Source organism: Budorcas taxicolor, chromosome 11 (genome assembly GCF_023091745.1).
Source record: "Budorcas taxicolor isolate Tak-1 chromosome 11, Takin1.1, whole genome shotgun sequence".
Lineage (NCBI taxonomy): Eukaryota > Metazoa > Chordata > Mammalia > Artiodactyla > Bovidae > Budorcas > Budorcas taxicolor.
The window spans coordinates 97,020,584-97,042,760 of NC_068920.1; the positions used below are offsets into that span (position 1 = coordinate 97,020,584).

General features: G+C 40.0%; 1 protein-coding gene across 1 annotated transcript in view; it reads left to right on the top strand.

Moving 5' to 3' along the window:
- Window positions 1-22,177, top strand: part of EML6 (EMAP like 6) — a 288,561-nt gene that overhangs the window by 147,028 nt on the left and 119,356 nt on the right. The window contains exons 7-10 of the mRNA XM_052648401.1: window positions 10,219-10,420; window positions 13,144-13,281; window positions 14,464-14,720; window positions 19,991-20,203. Of these exons, the coding sequence (XP_052504361.1) occupies window positions 10,219-10,420; window positions 13,144-13,281; window positions 14,464-14,720; window positions 19,991-20,203 (810 nt within the window). The remainder of the gene's footprint in view (window positions 1-10,218; window positions 10,421-13,143; window positions 13,282-14,463; window positions 14,721-19,990; window positions 20,204-22,177) is intronic.

The following is a 22,177-nucleotide window of genomic DNA, read 5'->3' on the forward strand; positions in this document are numbered from 1 at the left end:
TATAAGATATGTCATAGTATATTTCTCCTTCTCTATCTGACTTACTTCACTCAATATGGTGATCTCTAGGTCTATATGTTGCTGCAGATGGATTTATTTCATTCTTTTCAATGGCTGAGTAATATTCCATCGTATACACGTACCACATCTTTCTTCTTTATCTATTCCTCTGTCGATGGACAGTTACGTTGCTTCCGTGTCTTGATTATTGTAAATAGTGCTTCAGTGAACATTGGAGTGCGTGTATCCTTTCAGATCCTGTTTTCCTCCAGATATGTGCCCAGGAGTGGGATGGCAGGGTCATATGGTAGCTATATTTTTAGCTTTTTAAGGAATTTCCATACTGTTCTCCATAGTGACCATACCAATTTACATTCCCACAAACAGTGTAGGAGGGTTCCCCTCTCTCCACATCCTCTCCAGTAATTATTGTTTGTGGATTTTTTGATGATAACGAATCTGGATGGTGTGAGGTGATATCTCGTTGTAGTTTTGATTTGTAGTTTTCTCATAACTAGTGATGTTGAACATCTTTTCATGTGCCTCTTGGCAATCTGTATGTCTTCTTTGGAGAAATGTCTGTTTCCGTCTTCTGCCCATTTGTTGATTTGTTTATTTTGACACTTTGAAGTGTTATGAGCTGTTTGTAAAATTTGGAAACTTATCCCTTGTCAGTCACATCATTTGCAAATATTTTCTCCCAGTCTATGGTTTGTCTTTTTGTTTTATTGTTTCCTTTGTTATTTAAAAGCTTTTGAATTTAAATAGGTCCCATTTGTGTTTTTTTGTTCTTATTTCCATTATATTGGGAGATGGATCAAAAAAGATATTGCTGCAATTTACATCAGTATTCTGCATGATGCTTTGTTTTAAACACACTGCATGTAGCATCCCATTTTTCCTTCAATAGCCCTGGGGTCTCCTGGCAGGGCTGGCTCCTGGAGCATGAGATCTGCCTCGTCGCACATGGCTCCATGCTCTGAAGAGTCTTACATTCGGTTTAGTGGTTGCTGTCACCATCTTGAAATTCCTCATTATATTTAAGAATTTAAGTGTTAGTCACTCATTCATGTCTGACTCTTTTGTAACCCCAGGGACTGTAGCTCACCAGGCTCCTCTGTCCATGGGCTATTCCAGGCAAGAATACTGGAGTGGGTAGCCATTTCCTTCTCCAGGGGATCTTCCCTGGGGATCAAACCCACATCTCTCATGTCTCCTGCATTGGCAGGGAGGCTCTTTACCACTAGTGCCACCTGGGAATGTGTATGGAAACAAAAAAAGCTGAAATATCCAAAGTAATTTTAAGAAAGAAAGAGCTGGAGGAATCAGGTGCCCTGACTTCAGACTATACTACAAAGCTACAGTAATCAAAACAGCATGGTATTGGCACAAAAACAGAAACAAACCTCAATGGAAAAGGACAGAAAGCCCAGCAATAAATCCACACACCAATAATCAAGCTCCCTCTTCCCTTGGAGTGTAATCTGTCTCCTGCTCACCCTTATATTGCCTTTTACCTGGGGCACTCCTTAGTATTGCACCTTTAATAAGGCTAGTAGAAGGCCATCACCCTGTCTTGTTTGACCTTTGATACCATGTCCTGGGGGTGCATCCACCGAGAAGGGAAATACCCTTTTGGAGAAGAGAGTTTACCCCAGACTTGTGCGGCCTGCAGCCTCATCTTCTCTCTATCACCTGCTCACTCTGGGACTTGGGGCAAATATTGCAAACTGTCCGTGCTATGGTTTCCTCGTGTATTCAACAGATATTTACTGTCCCCACCTAGGGCCCCGTGCTGTTCAAGAGCCTCCTCTTGAATTGCCATAGCCTTTTCAGGCGCATGTGCAAAGCTCTGGGTGCAGGGCTGGGAGTGTCTGAGAGAACCATTCCTGCCCATTTACAGGACTGGCTTGTCTGACTCAGAAAAGATTTCTCAAAGTTGCACTTATTTTTGGCTATCTTCTCATCAGGCCTTCTGCTTTCTAATCTACTACAGTAGTTTTCCAATATCTGGCTGAAGAACCACTGTATTAGAATTGGCCCAGAAATCTGAATTTTCAACAGTCTGTCTAAAGGCTGAGAACACACACTAGCTTCGGAACAGCTTGGTAGTGACTGGTTCTTAACAAGTGGTTCTCAGCTGGTTCTCAACAAGTGGTTCTCAGCCCTGGGGAGCTCAAAATAAGTATGCCCTGATCCACTCCAGACCAACTGAGAGAAATTTCTGGGTAGGATAGAGGCATCCATGTTTTAAAAACATTTTCCATGTAGATTCTGATGAACAGTAAGGTTTGGAGCAACTGTTCTTGGTTTTTACCATATATCAGGCCTCAGTGCACCAGGTTTAAGAGCACCGATAAGTACCACCCCTTCATGGATTGCAGCCTTGTCATGGTGAAGGGGCTTGCATAACTCAATGGAGCTAGTAACCATTCCATGCAGGGCCACCAAAGATGGACAGGCCTTACTGAAGAGTTCTGACACACCGTGGTCCATTGGAGGAGGAAACGGCAACCTATTTCAGTATTCTTGCCACAAGAATGAACAGCATGAAAAGGCAAAACGATATGATACCAGAAGATGAGCCCCCTAGGTAGGAAGGTGTCCAATATGCTACTGGGATGATATGGTTAGATAGCATCATCGAATCAGTGGACATGAATTTGAGCAAACTCCAGGAGATAGTGGAGGACAGAGGAGCCTGGCGTGCTGCAGTCCATGGGGTCACAAAAGGTTGGACACAGCTTAGTGACTGAGCAACAACAATAAGGACCAACTCCCTGCCCCTCCCCACTGCCAGTCTTCCCTTCTTGGGCCAAATAATTAAGGAAAAAGCATTTTAAAGTTTTCTTTGTGTGCCAGATACAGCCGTTCCTTCTGAGAGTCAGCAATGCTAACATATCAAAATGATAACAAACAACACAACAAATATGTTGTAACCCAGGGCTGTAACTAACAGACTCAGGGAGGACACAGCAGCAGCTTCCCAGCTCCTGGTGCTGACCCCGACCTGGGGACAGAATCTGACCACATGCACAGCAAGCTGTTCTCCATGGAGATGTGAATCTAATAAAAACCTGCTGGTTGAAATCACAGCAACAATAACATACTTATTGATACTGAGTGCCAGACACAGATTGATACAGAGTGCCAGACATTGGGTCAAGTGTTTGAATACATGCTTGCCCTGAATCTTCGTAACAGTGCTGTGATGTGTGAGTGCTAATATTCTCTCCAGGTTATGGGTGGGGCAGCCAAAGGTTTGAAAGATTAAACACTTGCCATGTCACAGATCCGGGATATAAATCCAGTCCATGTACTTAACTGTTCAATGAACTAGTGAAAAATAAGCCATGTCCTTTAGGTCTGTGTTGATATTCGTGATATTCATGGATTAGATCTCCCCATGCCCAGGTTTCAGGACTGTCACAGAGAAGATTGAAAAGTTAGTTTTCCACTTCCTGGTCTGAATATAAAATCTGGGCAAAGAGCTGGTGTGAATTTGATGTTAGCCTTAGAATTTTTCTGTTGAAGTGGGTGGTTGCTCTATACTGCCATCTGCTGGCTGTCTGAACCAAGCACAGGCCAGAGCCCCATATTTCTCACAGTGGAGCTAGTGACAGAGGAAGTCATTGAATTCAAAATGTGCACCCCTCACCAAAACGCCTTCCTCTGAAACACACACACTTTTTCATAAGAAAAGAGAATTTCTACAGTTTAAAATAATTAGGATGGTTTTCCCTGGCTCTCTTTTCACTCTTGGTGAATTTCTGACCATATTCCAAATAATGCCTTATATTTGTCTGACTCCCAGAGCAGAAGATAGGGAAGGACAGCTTAATTCCTTCCCAGTGCAGCAGTCACCTCAGCCAGCCTAGCTTGGAAATTGTGGTTAGGTTACTGTTCTCTGCATTTGTGTCAGAGAAGCTAAAACCAAGCCTGGATGGACGGGAGCAGGGACCTACATATCAGAACCTTGTTAGGAACCTGCCTCTCCACAGTGTGCGCATAAAAGCCAGTCTGGCCTGCACAACAGCAGTTAGGTTCAGAAATGAAGAAAAGAGGGCGCTACTAGGAAACTGGAAGACAGCTCTCTACCCACTGAGGTGTCCTTAGGAAGCAATTCCCATTTTAAATAGTTCTCTTGGAAGTGAGAGTGGCTTAGCGTCTCGTCTGTCTCTGTAGGTAGACCCCTGGGACCACTTGTCTGATGTGACAGAATCGAGTTTATCGGTTTGAAGAACTGAGTTTTTGTGGACAGCCTGAGTTGGTCTCTAGGGAAAATGTTCACAGCTCACTAAATTTATGTTGTAAACAATGAAAATGAGATGACTCCTCCCTTGGCTCTCTCTCCTTCTCCCTTGCCCCTACTTATAGTCAGGAACAATCCATATCAGTTTAACTTCATTGCTTTTGCTACATGTTAAAGCTCCTCCCTTATGCTGGTTGGTTCAGTGGACGCCTTTTTTAAAATGAAATCTGCTATAAAACACAGCCTGTGAGTTACTAAGGGAAAAGCAGCAGTGGGATCCTTAGACTCTGCCTCTCATCTTTCATTTCCCTGTGGTTTCCTTGCCAGGCCCCTTGAGGCTCTTCTAAGGATCCAAGAGCTCCCTGGGCAGAGTCTGAATATACAGCTAGGTGCTGCATAGCTTGACTGCTTTGTCAGTCTAGTCTGGGGTGGAAGGTTCTTCTTTGTTCTAAACCTCTTAAAGACAAAGCAAATATTTTTAAAATGTTAACGTATCAATTCCATGTGATAGGTTGCTTGTTATAGTATTCTTGAACATTCTGAATGTGTTCCCCAAACAGGAAGTTAAAAAATAGTGGGGATGGTGGGAGAAAAGTGTTTGTACACTGGTGGTTCTTAGGGAGAAATTTTGTGTTCAAGCCATTTAGTTCGAGGCCATGGGGAGAACTCACCTGTTCATGCTTGTAGGGGAGCTGTGGGTGCCAGGTCTGCTTGGAAAGGTAAGTCTTTAGCACAGTCAGTGGAATCATAAAGGGACTGTGGTTTGAATATTTTGATAACTGTTGGGGTCCTTTAATGGACTGGAACCTGGCGGTCCAGAGGCGACGATAAGAAAGTGAAAGAGGGAAAGAGGCTGATACTCCCTGGTTTATGCAGAAAGCCAATAAAGTCCTTGACACAGAACTTGTGTCTCTCACGAAGGCACCGGGTGCCCTCTCTAGGTGGGGTGAAGGCACAGGGTGCCTTCTCGAAAGAGTCTTAGAAGCCCGGGCAGGAGAGTGAGCAAGATGGGTCTCTGTGCTCCAAGCAATCAGTGGAAGAGAGAGAGAGAGAGAAAGAAAGAAAGACACGGGGACCCAAGCTCTGATGGAGCAAAGGTGCTTTAATGATTTTTCTGTGAGTATATATAGGCTGTAGTACAAGAAGTTTCTTTCGTCAATGATAAAGATCAGAGAACCAAATGTACAGTAACCGTTACCAAGGGAACAGGGATGATGATGGTCACAACGTCAGGAGACAATCCATGTCTCAAGAAAGGGGATCGAAACTAAGCAGTTTTGTCATAAAGAGAATATTTACTAAAGGAGATTCAAGCCTGTCTCACACCATGACCCCAGTTCCTGGGAGCAGCATGCTGTTCCACTTAAAAAGAAACAAAGGACTTGTGAGAAACAGCAGGTAGGAATCCTCCTGTTAAACACTCCCTGACAGGTAACAGTTAAAATACATAACATATTGCTGAGATATATATGTGTATATGTATAATATGTATGTATGTATCATTTTTATTGAGATACAATTGAACTATAACCTTAGTTTCAGGTATATAAAATAATGTTTACATATGATGTGTGTGTGTATAATATATTTGTCTCTAAATGATAACCTCAAGTTTAGTTAACATCACTACACATAGTTATAAATTTTTTTTCTTGTGATGAAAACATTTAAGATCTATTCTCTTAGCTGCTTTTAAATACACATTACAGTATTACTAAATGTACATGTACATAATGCTTACATTACACCCCCAGGACTTACCTGCTTTATGACTGGAAGTCTGTGCCTTTTGATTACCTTCACTCATTTTGCCTGCTGTCCACCCCAGTCTCTGGCAATCACCAATCTGTTCTGTGTATCTGTGAGATTTGGAGGTTTTGTTATTTCTTTTTTAGGTTCCACATATATTCCCATAATATTTATCTTTCTCTATATGACATATTTCACATATCCTTATGCCCTCAGAAGTCACCCACATTGTCCCGAATGGCAAGAATTTTGTGTGTGGCTGAATAATAATCCATTATCTGTGTGTATGTCACATTCTGTCGGCCGGTTGGTGAAGAGTTAGGTTGTTTCCATGCTGTGGCTATGGTGAGTCATGTTGCAGTGAACATGGGCTACAGGTACGTTTTACGGATAGTGGTTTTGTTCCCTTCAGATAACATTCAGGAGTGAAATTGCTGGATCCTCTGGTAGTTGTATTTTTAATTTTTGAGGCACCGCCATGCTGTTACCCACAGTGGCTGTGCCAGTTTACATTCCCATAGTACACAAGGGCCACCTTTTCTCCCCATTCTTGCCAGCATTTGTTATTTTTCAGCTTTAGGAAAAAAAATAGCCATCATAATAAGTGTTAGATAATATCTCATTGTGGTTTTGATTTGCATTTCTCTGACTAGGGTTGTGGAACACCTTTTCGAGTACCTGTTATCTGCATGTCTTCTTTGGAAAAATGTCTATTCAGGTCCATTTTGTAATCAGATTGTTTGGGGTTTTTGCTGTTGAGTTGTATGAGTTCTTTATATATTTTGAATATTAACTCCTTATCAGATGTATGATTTGCAAGTATTTTCTCCCATTGGGTAGGTTGCCTGGCCATTTTGTTGATTGTTTCCTTTGCTGTGAGCAAGCTTTCTTAGTTTGTTCCCGCTTGTTTATATTTACTTTTGTTGCCTTTCCTTTTGTTGTCAGAGCCACAAAGTCATCACCAAGACTGATGTCAAGGAGCTCACTGCCTATGTTTGCTTCTAGGAGTTTTAGGGTTTCAGGTCTTAGGTTCAAGTCTTTAATCCATTTAGAGTTTATTTTTGTATGTTTCTTTTATATGTGGCTGTCTAGTTTTTCCAACACCATTTGTGGAAGAGATTGTCCTTTCCCTGTTGTGTATTCTTGTATATATTATTTTAATTGATTTTGGCATGTAGATACCTGCTTACAAATGTCTGGCTCCTCCTTAGAATGCAAACTCCATAAGGGCATGAGCCTGGCTTGTTCAGTGTTTAAGCTCTAGTCTTGGGCATGTAATAGGTGCTCAATAAATATTTTTGTATGTAAACTAATGACTATATCCGTCCTCTGAAATGGTCTTGTTGAGGATGGGGAGGTTGTCTTTTATTTCTTGGTATCTCCAAAGACTCAAGAAATGTTTATGACTTTAATATCTTATTCTTTTAACAATTCTTACTGAGTATCTACCACTATACTAGATGTGGAGGACACAAAGGTGTATAAAACTGAGAAAACTCTTGTCTTCACAGATGTTAGTAAGGGGGGTCAATAAATATAATAAACAAGTAAACTATCTGATTTTTTTGCTGATGTTAGAATGTAATTAATATCTCTCTTCCTGTTTCTCAAGGACGAAGTCTTATACCTCTCCCGTAATAAAATTATAGATGATGCAAAGCCTGCTAGGGAGACGACAAATTCACCCCCCTCCTAGAAGAAATAGGAATATGTTAATAAAAGCATGCGGAGGAGATACAGACAAGAAAGGGACAGTAGCAAAAGGATTTTTTTCTCCTCAGCTGAGCCTCCTGCCTGTCAGCCTGCCATCTTATCCTGACTGTTTTCCCCACACATCTGTCCTTTCCAACCTTGAAAAAGCCTGCGGTGGTGTTTGCAGTGGAGGATTTTGAGTGATTGACCCTGAAACTAGCCGTTGCCAAGGTATCGCTACTTACTACTCACAGCAGGAATAATAAATCTGCCTGCGTGCTGTCTCCATCCATTTCAAGATACATAGCAATGCAGTCAGAGCAGGGGGTAAGGAGAGCTATCTCATGTAAGGATAGCCTTATCCCTTAAAAAAATTCTATTTTGTAGATAAATTCATTACCTCATTAGATCCTTTTAAGATCATTATGAGCTAAGATGAGGATTTCAGTTAGGGTGTCCAGATACCACCCACTACCTCTTCTATCATCCAGCATTTGTCTTGAAATTTTTTTTAACAGATTGTACTTTTTAGAGCAATTTTAGGTTCACAGCAAAATTGAGTGTACAGATATTTCTCATATACTTCTGCTCTCCTACACACGCAGCCTCCCTATCAACATGGCCCACCAGAATGGTACAGTGGTTACAGTGGATGGACCTGCATTGATATATCATCTCCCAAAGCCTATAGTTCACATTAGGGTTCACTCTGGGTGTTGTATTAATATATTCTTTGAGTTTTGACACGTATAACATGTACCTACCATTATGGATCCTACAGACTCTCACGACACTAAGAATCCTCTGTGTGTCTGCCTATTCATTCCTGTGTCTTAGACCTTTTCATTCTGCAATAAAGTAATTAGAATTTTATTGAATAGATCTGAAATTTTTTGATAGAATTATTTAATAGGTCTTTCGACATACTAAAGCTGCTTTCCTGGTTAATACATATTTCAAAAAATGTAAATTTAATTATTTTTAGAGCCTACTTTACTTCCAGAATGGTCCTGATTTGGATGATAAATTACATGGTCTCCATAATTATAGTCTACGTTTATGGTCCCCAGAGAGAAGGGGAGTCTCCCTGGGATGCCAGTCGGTATAGAGCAGGACTGAAGTCCAGGTACTCTGACTTCTGTTCGTTTCTGCAACAGAGACACAAAGCCCACTGGAGAGGCAGCTCAGATCTTAAAGGTTATCACATCCTTAAGTAGTTTGAAGTAGTTGTGAAAGTGGGATGGCTTATGTACTTCTAATTCAGACGAGAAGATTCACTGTGTAAGTAAATAAATAATGTACCTTGTAAGGAACAGAATAGACCACAAGAAGTCCACACAATCAAAACTCAGGCAGGCAAGTTGAGAATCTACTTAGAGAGGATGGAATGATATGAGGGGGAAGGTTGGATTTAAAAGGAGTACTGCACTTTTAGAGAAGTTTCCATAAATTGTTAAGTCAATGAAGTATAATATCTTCAAATGTTTGATGGTATTCTGAGACTGAAATTGGAGTTTCATTTGCGTATTTCTGGGACATGGTGCATCTGTTATCCAGCAGAATCAGGCTTGGTTCTGATCAAATACATACTATACTTGCCTAATATGATAATTAACTGTTCTGTATTATCACCCACATATAATTATCTTACAATGCTAGCATCCTAAGGATTGAAGTGATTATTAACTTTTCCATAGCAAGTCAGAAGGAAATTATTTTAAAGGAGGTTAAGTTTTCATTAAGACCAATTCCTGCTCTTATATTCACTTTAATGTCATATTTAATATAGACTTTGCTGTATCTTCCCAACCCAGGGATCAAACCCAGGTATCCCGCATTACAGCAGATTATTTACCAACTGAGCCACAAGGGAAGCCCAGGAATACTGGAGTGGGTAGCCTATCCCTGCTCTAGCGGATCTTCCTGACCCGGTTCTCCAGATCTGCTGGAGGGGATAGTCTGGATTGGGAAGATCCGCTGGAGAAGGGATAGTCTGGGTCAGGAAGATCCATTAGAGAAGGGATAGGCTACCCACTCCAGTGTCCTTGGGCTTCCACTGTGGCTCAGCTGGTAAAGAATCCTCCTGCAGTACGGCAGACCTGGGTTTGGTCTCTGGGTTGGGAAGATCCCCTGGAGAAGGGAAAGGTCACCCACTCCAGTATTCTGGCCTGGAGAATTCCATGTACTGTATAGTCCATGGGGTCGCAGAGAGTCAGACATGACTGAGCAGTTTGACTCACTCACTTCACTTGCTATAAAACCACATAGTTAGCCTAAGTCAGACAGGAAAGAGCAGTCTTTCCTTTACAAAACAGGTTACAAGGGGTGTGGTCGGGGCCAGCACGTGGAAGGCAGTGGTCAATAATGCAGAGTGCTGTGTGGCTTGGTTGTCCACCCCCAGGCATTGTTTGGCTATGTTACCTTAGAGGCTCTCCTGCTGACAAGGTTTTAATTAACTTCAGGTGTTTTATCTGTGAATGGTGTGGAAGTATGCTTTTACTTTACTCATGTCTTTTCTTTGTCAGGCCTCTCTATCCGGAGTGTGTGCTGGAAAGCAGACCGCCTCCTAGCAGGGACCCAGGACAGCGAGATATTTGAAGTAATCGTGCGAGAAAGGGACAAACCAATGTTGATCCTGCAGGGTCACTGTGAGGGGGAGCTCTGGGCTCTGGCCCTGCACCCCAAGAAGCCACTGGCCGTGACGGGCAGTGATGACCGCTCTGTCAGGTGAGGCCCCAGCAGTGTTGCTGTAACCTCACACACCTCCCTGGGATGACAGATTGATTTTGCCCAAGCTTGCTTGTTACTTTAAGAGAAGGATAACCCACAGTGCAGAACCTCACAGTTTCCAAACAGAAAGCTGAGACGTTTTGCTTAACAACAGTTGGCTTCTTGATCTCTTTTTGTTGCTATCTTTCTTGGGCCCCATATTAAGTCAAGAAAATGTTCTCAGAAGTGAAAATACACTCCCACTGGGTAGATTGGCCTCCAGGTTTCTTTCAGTTGAAGATGTGAGCTGAGTTCACTCATCTGTGCTAAAGTCATATTTCCCCCTCAAATCTTCTGTCCTTCTGGGGGCAGCTTAGCAGTTTCAGAGCCTACTCACTTTTTATCAGTTTAGTTGGAGATTAGAGATCTCAAATAGAACTGAAGTTCTGATTTTCCAAAGTCATCTTTAGCATGAGAGTCATTAATTCTTTCTTTGTAAATTCTCATGTGGAATTTTGAGCAATGTCCTCAAATCAAGGGAAAGTGCTGGTTCCTAAGAAAATGGCTGATTTTATTAGGGCCTCAGGGGTTCTTATTATGGATCGCTTGTTGTTTGAGAGCTCGACAGTAATAAAATGAGCAGAATACTATGCTTCCACTCTTCTTGTGACTGTTGAGAGACTGGAACATATGATTTGAAAGTGTGAGATGAAAGCTGTTACGCTGAATCCAGCATTTTTGTATTTACTACTGAACTTTAAATGTGCTCAACAATAAGCAGGCCAGAAAGAGAGTCCGTGGCAGTGAGAGGAAGAGACTGATTGATCAATTCATCGATGGATTACTGCTTCTAAGTTTGAATAGCTAAACAGGAGGACTGGACACGAGACCTAAGGTCATTACTCTCCCTCCCCACCCTTATTCTGTATTTTTGTGAATCCAGTCAAGATGCAGTCAGTATATTCATTAGCATAAATCCAAAGATAAATCCACTGTTCAGTTTGCACCCAGCACTAAAGTCTCATCAATCTAAAAATCAGTGAAAACAATTACAGCTATCTCTACGTGTGCTATGAATGTTTATTTGGCTTCTTACTTCTCTTTACTTACTGTGTTCCTCTCTTCCTTTCCCTTCCGTTACTCTGAGCCAAACCAATGCCACCAAGTTATTCAACATCCAAGAAATGCAATTCATACCCCTCCAGATAGAAAGGATTTCAAGAAAGTTTTTAGCTTTTGTAATTTAACAACTATGTTGAATCTTAGAATTGTAAAGAGCCCTTACTGCCAGAATTTGTATTACTCCCTTTAACCATTAATTTGGCTAAGATATTAAATGGAATTTGGCACTCTGAGTATTGAAATTTACCAGGGGTAGAAGTCATAACTGAGAAAGGTTAGCTTAGTGACTTTAAAAGGATAGTGCAGTTTGCTGGGGAGTGGTGGTTTCTTCATGCTAGTAGAGCAAAGCTTACATTGCTTAAAATAGTACATGGCTAAAAACAGCATGAAACTATGAATAATGGAAAGGGTATTGAAAGCATACCCTGAGTTTTAAGCTGAGTAGCACAGGCTGCCTCAGGGATAGGCAGACTCCACTGGGCAGCCCAACATGACAAGACAGGTGCCCCTGTCCCTCCTGATGGCAGGACGCACTTAGGAAAACACCACATTTGACTTACTCTTGCCTCTTTATCACAAGAGCTTAGATTCTCAGCCACCCTTGCCCCCGCCACAGATATTGTTGCTTACGTATTAAGAGAAGACTGCCTTTAAAGTGGTAACAGAAAGAGATCACATACCACAACTGCAAGTCATATAGAAACTCTTATTCGAATCCTCAGGGGGCCCAGTGAAGTATTCCCCCTCTCCTGGCCAAGAGGGGCCCTGTCAGTAGTGGGGCACCAGGGATTTTTGAGGAGTTTTGGCATATGACTGTGTACAGCCAGCTTGGAATCCTCCTCAGCAGGGGTACCATTTGTTCTTCTCCATCTCAGATACTTTTTCTTGCTCAGGAGACCAACAAACATAATATGCATTTTAGTCTATATTTACATAACACAGTTTCTAGAAGAAAACCCATATATAAAAAGCAACTAATAATAACAGCAAGGCAATGGCACCCCACTCCAGTCCTCTTGCCTGGAAAATCCCATGGACGGAGGAGCTTGGTGGGCTGCAGTCCATGGGGTCACTAAGAGTTGGGCACGACTGAGCAACTTCACTTTCACTTTTCACTTTCACGCATTGGAGAAGGAAATGGCAACCCACTCCAGTGTTATTGCCTGGAGAATCCCAGGGACGGAGGAGCCTGGTGGGCTGCCGTCTATGGGGTTACACAGAGTCGGACCCGACTGAAGCGACTTAGCAGCAGCAGCAGTAGTACCTCTTATCCTGTAAGTGTTATTAACACCCATTGGTATAAATCAGGAACAATTTTTAATCTCCAAAGAGAAAAGTATAATTTTGTACGAAGTAGTATGTAAAATTTCCTTATTTTTGAATCTCAAAATCTTTGAAAATATCTCGTTTTATTTCTTGCTGGATATTTCAAATGGAGAAAATCACCCAAAGATAGACCAAACACCTTTGCAGCTTCCCAGACATGCCGAGAGGAAGGAGACTGGTGTGATGTTACTGCGTCCTTTTTTGTTACTATCACCGTGATGAACAGGCCTTTGGCCTTGGGCTGGCTGATGACTATGAGAAAGTGTTTTGTTTTGACTTTGAACTGTACTTAGGCTGTGGAGCCTGGCTGACCATGCCTTGATTGCCCGCTGTAACATGGAGGAAGCAGTTCGCAGCGTTGCTTTCAGCCCTGATGGATCTCAGTTGGCCCTGGGCATGAAGGACGGATCTTTCATTGTTCTCCGAGTCAGGCACGTACTACCGGTATTGAAAATGACATTAGAGATATGCTTCTGTTAAAAATTAATTCTCCAGGTCAGAGTTTTTGCCAGGACTTCAGGAAAAAATGCATTTTCTGTTTTGAATAGGGAGATTCGCAATCCCCTATCTGTAATTGCCAGATCTGAACACCGAAAATCTGAAGTTCTTTGGTAACTTATTTGGCAGCACAGCCTGACCCAGTGAACTGATGTGAAATTGTTTACAGTCTGTTAGTCTCCTTTTTTTTTTAATGTAATTTTTTTTCTCAATATATATATTTTGTTGAAGTATAGTTGACTTATAGTGTTTCAGGTGTACAGTGAGGTAATTCAGTTACACACATATCTATTAATCTCTTAGTAGGAATAATCATGTATCATGTGATTTGCTGCAGAATATTAATGTGTTCAAAAGGGGTCGCTGCTCTAGCTCCTACGGGGCTATTGCATAATATATGTGAACCTTTCCAAAATGCAGTGAGTGATCAACTCCCAAGCACGTCTTGTCCTAAGGGTTTTAGGTAAGAGATTATGGGCTTTTAATGAGACGAGAAAAAGGAAGGGAAAGGAAAGCTGCCTCTAATAGCACCAGATTTTTAGAGGTGAGCTGGAGTAAAAGATTTTTTTCCACCTATAATCACTAACAAAATGGAACATTCCCTATTTATTAACATCTGATATTATTATACTATACCAAAACTATGACCCACTCTTTTATTTCCTTCAAATAACCTTGGTTATTCTTTGGGATTACACACTTTGTAATTATAGAAAGGAAACGAAGCTATAAATTAAAAGAACAGATACAGGTATATGTATAACTGAATCATTTTGCTGTCCACTCGAAACTAACACAACATTGCCAATCAACTATACTCCAAGATAAAGTAAAAAAATTTTTTAGCAAAAAAAAAAATTAGATACTGTATCTCACATAACAAATTCTAAATAGCTTTAAAAATGCTGTTGACATGGTTTATTACACTAAATTCTCATTACCAGCTACACATAACTCATTACCAAATGGGTGAGCAACCTTTTCTTTCTTTGCTTAGTGATGTATGAGAAGATGGCTAATTACCAAATTTTCAGTGACACACAAACTTTAAAGCATGATTTGAGGTTCCTATCCCTAGATTTGCTATTTATCACTTTGCTTTTTTATTCTTTCAGAGATATGACAGAAGTGGTTCATATCAAAGATCGAAAAGAAGTCATTCATGAAATGAAATTTTCTCCAGATGGTTCTTATCTCGCAGTGGGATCCAATGATGGCCCGGTAGACGTCTACGCTGTCGCCCAGAGGTATAAGAAAATTGGAGAATGCAACAAGTCTCTCAGTTTCATCACACACATTGACTGGTCTTTGGATAGTAAATACTTGCAAACTAATGATGGTGCTGGAGAACGGCTGTTCTACAAAATGCCATGTAAGTCACAAGGGCATTAAATGTTTGTGCAAAACATAGCTCTGAACCATGGCAGAAAATGTATGAGGATATTCTTAGGACCTGAGGGCAAGGAGTATTTTCTCAAACAAGACCCTCAGATCACAAACTCTCAAAGAAAAGATTCATAAACTGAAGCACATTAAAATAAAAAAATTATTCCCCAACAAAAGAGACCATGAATAAAATGAAAAGGCAGTGCCTAGGTTGGGCATAAAAACTTGGGATTATTATAATGGACAAAGGCTATTCAGGTGACCTTTGAATAACATGGGTTTGAACTTCATGGATCTACTTCTGTAGATTTTTTTAAAGTAGTAAATACTAGAGTACTACATACTAAGAGGTTGGTTGAATCCATCGATGTAGAACCATGAATGCAGATGGTCTGAGTTATACATGGATTTTTGACTCCCCTGAGTGGTTCAAGAGTCAACTGTATACCTAGACTGTATACAGAGAATGCCTAAAGATAAGGAAAAAGAAAAATTACTAGGAAAATACAAAAAAAAACCCTGAAAATTTGAGGAACACAATCCTAAACTACTGTGATTACTTTAGTCTCTCTATGTGTTCTTCATAATTGGAAGCTTTTATTATGTGATTACTTGGTGAAAAGTGCTAATTGGAATTAACAAAACCACACATATTATTTGTAACCCCCACTACAACTTCTATAAGAAATTCATCTTATTTACATAATACTCATTTAGTAATGCTTAGTTTATAATACTAAAATGTCATAAATACAAATTTGTGTATTATCAGTTCAGTCACTCAGTGGTGTCCAACTCTTTGCGACCCCATGAACCGCAGCACGCCAGGCCTCCCTGTCCATCACAAGGTCCCGGAGTCCATCCAAACCTAAGTCCATTGAGTCGGTGATGCCATCCAACCATCTCATCCTCTGTCGTCCCCTTCTCCTCCTGCCCTGTATCTTTCCCAGCATCAGGGTCTTTTCAAATGAGTCAGCTCTTCACATCAGGTGGCCAAAGTATTGGAGTTTCAGCTTTACGATCAGTCCTTCCAGTGGACACCCAGGACTGATCTCCTTCAGAATGGACTGGTTGGATCTCCTTGCTGTCCAAGGGACTCTCAAGAGTCTTCTTCAACACCACAGTTCAAAAGCATCAATTCTTTGGCTCTCAGGTTTCTTTATAGCCCAACTCTCACATCCATACATGACTACTGGAAAAACCATAGCCTTGACTAGGCAGACCTTTGTTGGCAAAGTAATGTCTCTGCTTTTTAATATGCTGTCTAGGTTGGTCATAATTTTCCTTCTAAGGAGTAAGTGTCTTTTAATTTCATGGCTTCAATCACCATCTGCAGTGATTTTGGAGCCCAGAAAAATAAAGTCAGCCACTGTTTCCCCATCTATTTGCCATGAAGTGATGGGACCAGATGCCATGATCTTAGTTTTCTGAATGTTGAGCTTTAAGCCAACTTTTTCACTCTCCTCTTTCACCTTCATCAAGAGGCTCTTTAGTTCCTCTTCACTTTCTGCCATAAGGGTGGTGTCATCTGCATATCTGAGGTGATTGATATTTCTTCTGGCAATCTTGATTCCAGCTTGTGCTTCTTCCAGCCCAGCATTTCTCATGATGTACTCTGCATAGAAGTTAAATAGGCAGGGTGACAATAGACAGCCTTGACGTACTCCTTTTTCTATTTGGAACCAGTCTGTTGTTCCATGTCCAGTTCTAACTGTTGCTTCCTGTCCTGCATACAGGTTTCTCAAGAGGCAGGTCAGGTGGTCTGATATTCCCATCTCTTTCAGAATTTCCCACAGTTTCTTGTGATCCACACAGTCAAAGGCTTTGGCATAGTCAATAAAGCAGACATAGATGTTTTTCTGGAGCTCTCTTGCTTTCTTGATGATCCAGCAGATATTGGCAATTTGATCTCTGGTTCCTCTGCCTTTTCTAAAACCAGCTTGAAAATCTCAAAGTTCACGGTTCACGTATTGCTTGAAGCCTGGCTTGGAGAATTTTAAGCATCACTTTACTAACATGTGAGATGAGTGCAATTGTGCAGTAGTTTGAGCATTCTTTGGCATTGGCTTTCTTTGGGATTGGAAAGAAAACTGACCTTTTCCAGTCCTGTGGCCCCTGCTGAGTTTTCCAAATTTGCTGGCATATTGAGTGCAGCACTTTGACAGAATTTCAAAGATTTCACAGAAAATCTTTCAGAATTTGAAATAACTCAACTGGAATTCCATCACCTCCACTAGTTTTGTTCATAGTGATGCTTCCTAAGGCCCACTTGACTTCACATTCCAGGATGTCTGGCTTTAGGTGAGTGACCACACCATCGTGATTATGTGGGTCGTGAAGATCTTTTTGTTTTGTACAGTTCTTCTGTGTATTCTTGCCACCTCTTCAATTTTTGAATAATGATTTTTTGTAATGTAAGATTAAAATTTTAATGTTTAACATAATTTTATCATAATTTTTTATTGAAAAATCAATTTTACCATGAAATAAGGTGTAACATGGACTTCCCAGGTGGCACTAGTGGTAAAGAACCCACCTGCCAATGCATGAAATGTGAGAGGTATGGGTTGAGAAGATCCCCTGGAGAAGAGCCTGGCAACCCACTCCAGTATACTTGCCTGGAGAATCCCATGGACAGAGGAGCCTGGTGGCCTGCAATCTAGAGGGTCGCAGAGAATCAGACATGACTGAAGCACACATATATGCAAGGTGTAACATAATAAAATGTCAACATTTTTAAGACTCTCTTCCTTGCCAGTTCATCAGTTTACCATTACTGGGTGCATATTTCTTTGTGTCTGCTTTCTTTGCTTGACTGTATTTCGTATATATTTTCCTATGTGAAAAAAGATGGAACACACGTTTGTCATTTGCAATAAACAAATTACACTCTGCACAGTGATAATATCATAATTTTCTTTCTTTTCCTCCTACTGTTGAGCTTTTGGGCTTATTTCTAGTTTCTTAGCTGATATCCACAGTAAAACTCCAAATATCTTTGTAGAGGTGGGATTTTCTCTTCTATGTTACTTACTTGGACTGTATTCTTTAAGCAGGGACACTGGATCAAGAATATATTCAAACTATCAGCTCTGATTCTATGGTCTTAAAAATGGATATAATACTATGCTAGGGTCCAGAATTGCCAGTCTGACAATGCACCAGTAATGTGCAAGTAGCATTTATTCTCATAGATTGTTCATTTGAAAATGTTAGTTACTGTTGAGGGGAAAGTATGAGTTAATTGTCTTGATTTTGGATTTTTAAATAGTGTATCACTAAGCATTTTTCCCAGCATTCCTTTTCTGTGGGCTTCCTCCTTTGTGTGCTCCCAGAGGACATCCCTTGCTAACTGCTGGTGGAAACTGGGTATTGTGCCCTGTACTTAAGAACATAGCAAGCAAAATTGTCAGGACTCTTTTCCCCAACCAATTATATTTCATCAAAATTTGGTAGATTTTTATCATGTAGCACTTTAAACAGCAAAGTCCATTCATTTTTTTCATTAATTAATTGAAGCTGGTTTTTTAAAAGATCACTTCTCTGGCTCTTGGAATTATGAAAGTAGGAGTTCAGAACAAACTTTTTAAAAACCAGAAAAAAGTTGGTAACTGTGATGATATATAATTTAATAATAGTCATTTCTTCAATAACACAAAGCATAATATCATGTGTATCCAAATAATTAAGGTCAAATAAACATCAGTTCAGTTCAGTTGCTCAGTTGTGTCTGACTCTTTGTGACCCCATGGACTACAGCACGCCAGGCCTCCCTGTCCATCACCAACTCCCAGATTTCACTCAGACTCACATCCATCGAGTTGGTGATGCCATCCAGCCATCTCATCCTCTGTCATCCCCTTCTCCTCCTACCTTCAATCTTTCCCAGCATCAGGGTCTTTCCCAATGAGTCGGTTTTTCGCATCAGGTGGCCAAAGTTTTGGAGTTTCAGCATCAGTCCTTCCAATGAATATTCAGGACTGATTTCCTTTAGGATGGACTTGTTGGATCACCTTGCTGTCCAAGGGACTCTCAAGAGTCTTCTCCAATACCACAGTTCAAAAGCATCAATTCTTCTATGCTCAGTTTTCTTTATAGTCCAACTCTCACATCCATTCATGACTACTGGAAAAATCATAGCTTTGACTAGATAGACATTTGTTGGCAAAGTGACGTCTCTGCTTTTTAATATGCTGTCTAGGTTGGTCATAGCTTTTCTTCCAAGGAGTAAGCTAGTCTTTTAATTTCATGGTGGCAGTCATCATCTGCAATGATTTTGGAGCCCCCCAAAATAAAGTCTGTCACTGTTTCCATTGTTTCCCCATCTATTTGCCATGAAGTGATGGGACCGGATGCCATGATATTAGTTTTCTGAATGTTGAGCTTTAAGCCAACTTTTTCACTCTCCTCTTTTAGTTTCATCAAGAGGCTCTTTAGTTCTTCACTTTCTGCCATAAGTGTAGTATCATCTGCATATCTGAGGTTATTGATATTTCTCCCAGTAATCTTGATTTCATCTTGTGCTTCATCCAGTCCAGCGTTTCTCATGGTATACTCTGCATATAAGTTAAATAAAAAGGGTGACAGTATACAACTTTGGCGTATTCCTTTCCCGATTTGGAACCAGTCTGTTCTAACTGTTGCTTCTTGATCTGCATACAGATTTAGCAGGAGGCAGGTCAGGTGGTCTGGTATTCCCATCTGTTTAAGAATTTCCACAGTTTGTTGTGATCCACACAGTTAAAGGCTTTAGCATAGTCAATAAAGCAAAAGTAGATGTTTTTTCTGGAACTCTCTTGCTTTTTCTATCATCCAATGGATGTTGGCAGTTTGAACTCTGGCTCCTCTGTCTTTTCTAAATCTAGCTTGAACATCTGAAAGTTCACAGTTCATGTACTGTTGAAGCCTGGCTTGGAGAATTTTGAGCATTACTTTGCTAGCGTGTGAGATGAGTGCAATTGTGCGGTAGTTTGAGCATTCTTTGGCATTGCCTTTCTTTGGTAGTTTGAGACATTAGATTTAGTACAGTGATCATTTCTTTTCTCATATCTTGAGTTTTGAGCCTGTGCTTTCTTTAAATCCTGCTAGGGGAAAAAAATCACCAGTTCAGGAAAGAGATTAGAATTTATACTTTCCTTAGTTTATAAACATTTTAAAACAAAGGTTTTAGACTTCTTGAGAAAAATGAATAAGTAAATTAGAACATGATTTTTATTTACATGTACCATTATATTAAAGTGTATTGATTGTTTTCAGCTGGGAAGTCTTTAACAAGTAAAGAAGAAATCAAAGGGATTCCCTGGGCCTCCTGGACATGTGTGAAAGGCCCAGAAGTGAGTGGAATTTGGCCAAAATACACTGATGTCACTGACATCAACTCAGTGGATGCAAATTACAACAGTTCAGTGTTGGTGTCTGGAGATGATTTTGGACTGGTTAAATTGTTTAAATTTCCTTGTCTCAAAAAAGGTAAGGCCAAGAGATGTGCTTCATTGAATGAAGATTTAATCTAGGATATATATATAGTATAATTAAGGCTTTTCTTGATGTCCACTAGTGCAGACTATTCATTTTATATTTATATATATATATTTACTCTTTAATACTTTTTAGTAAAGTGTTATATCTTCTGCTTTTGACATTCTGAAATATATGTGGTTTTGCAAATTTAAGTCAGCATTTGTTAACAGAGATACTACTCAACATTTTGTGATCCATAAACCTCACATTTCACATTTTAAACAAGTTATATTCTATTTTATTTATATCTATGTAAATATAATAATTTAAATTATATGTTACATTAAAATATTGTAATTAAAATTCATTTATGCGTTACAGCTAATTATGCTTATACACAGGAAGCAAAGCTACTCCTTATAGACTTCTTTAAAATAAAATCTGAAAGTGACTGTTCTGGTGATTATACACTTTGTGGACTGCTTCTCATAGCACTAATTTTGCACACCAGACTAACATCACTGGTGAAATTTTTATAGGATTATAGTTGATTTACAGTGTATTAATTTCTACTGTACAGAAAAGTGATTCTGTTTTTATAGATAGATAGATACTGTATATCTACATATACATACAGATAAGTATACATTCTTTTAAACTTATTTCCTGTTATGGTTTATCAATAGAGCATTGCATATAGCTCCCTGTCCAATACAGTAGGCCCTTTTTGCTCATCCGTCCTATCTATATATTATAGTCTACATCTGCTAATCCCAAACTCCCAACCTGTTCCTTCCCCAACGCCCCTCCCACTTGGCAGCCACAAGTCTGTTCTTTATGCCTATGAGTCTACTTGTGTTTGGTAGATAAGTTCATCTGTGCCATATTTTAGATTCCGTATATAAGTGATATCACATGGTATTTTTCTCTTTCTGACTTAACCCCACTTAGTTTGGTGATCTCTAGATCCATCCATGTTGCTGCAAATGGCATTTCATTCTTTTTATGGCTGAGGAGTATTCCACTGTGTATATTACCCATCTTCTGTATCCATTCATCTGTTGATGGACATTTAGATTGTTTCCATGTCTTGGTCTTTGTGAATAGTGTTACTATGAACATTGGGGTGCATGTATCTTTTTGAGTTATAGTTTTGTCTGAATATATGTCCAGGAATGGGATTGCAGGATCATATGGTAGTTCTATCTTTAGTTTTTTGAGGAACCTTCATACTGTTTTCCATTATAGTTGTACCAACTTACTTACCCACCAACAAAGTAGAAGGGTTTCATTTTTTCCACACACTCTCCAGCATTTGCTGTCTGTAGACTTTTTAGTGATGGCCATTTAGTGTAAAGTGGTACCTCACTGCAGTTTTAATTTGCATTTCTCTAGTAATTAGCAGAATTGAACATCTTTTCATGTGCCTGGTGGCCACCTGTATGTCTTCTTTAGAAAAATGTTTGTTTAGATCTTCCACCCTGTTTTGTTGTTTGTTTTGTCGTTGTCGAGTTTTATGACCTGTTTGTATATTTTGGAATTTAAGCCCTTGTTGGTTGCACCATTTATAAATATTTTCTCCCAGTCTGCAAATTTGTCTTTTCATCTTGTTTATGGTTTTCTTTGTTGTGCAAAACTTGTAAGTTTTGTTAGGTCCCATTTGTTTATTTTTGCTTTGGAGAGACTGATAACTGGTGATATTTTTGAGAGAGAAATTTGACTCAAAACCCTTTCTGCCCTTGCATCTTGTTCTTTTGTTTCATTGTTGTCACTTCAATTTTTCTGGCACCTCAGGCTTTGTAGAATGTGACTGAATTAATTATGTAATGATCCTGTCCTCTTCTTCATTCAAAAGTTGAGGCAAATCCTATACACAGGTTTTTCTGAGACTCCCTGCCTGTATCCTGAACATCTGATTTTGGGAAAGTAATCAGTAGGGATATGCTGTTGCTTAAAAACCCTTTCACTTTCACTTGAATGCTT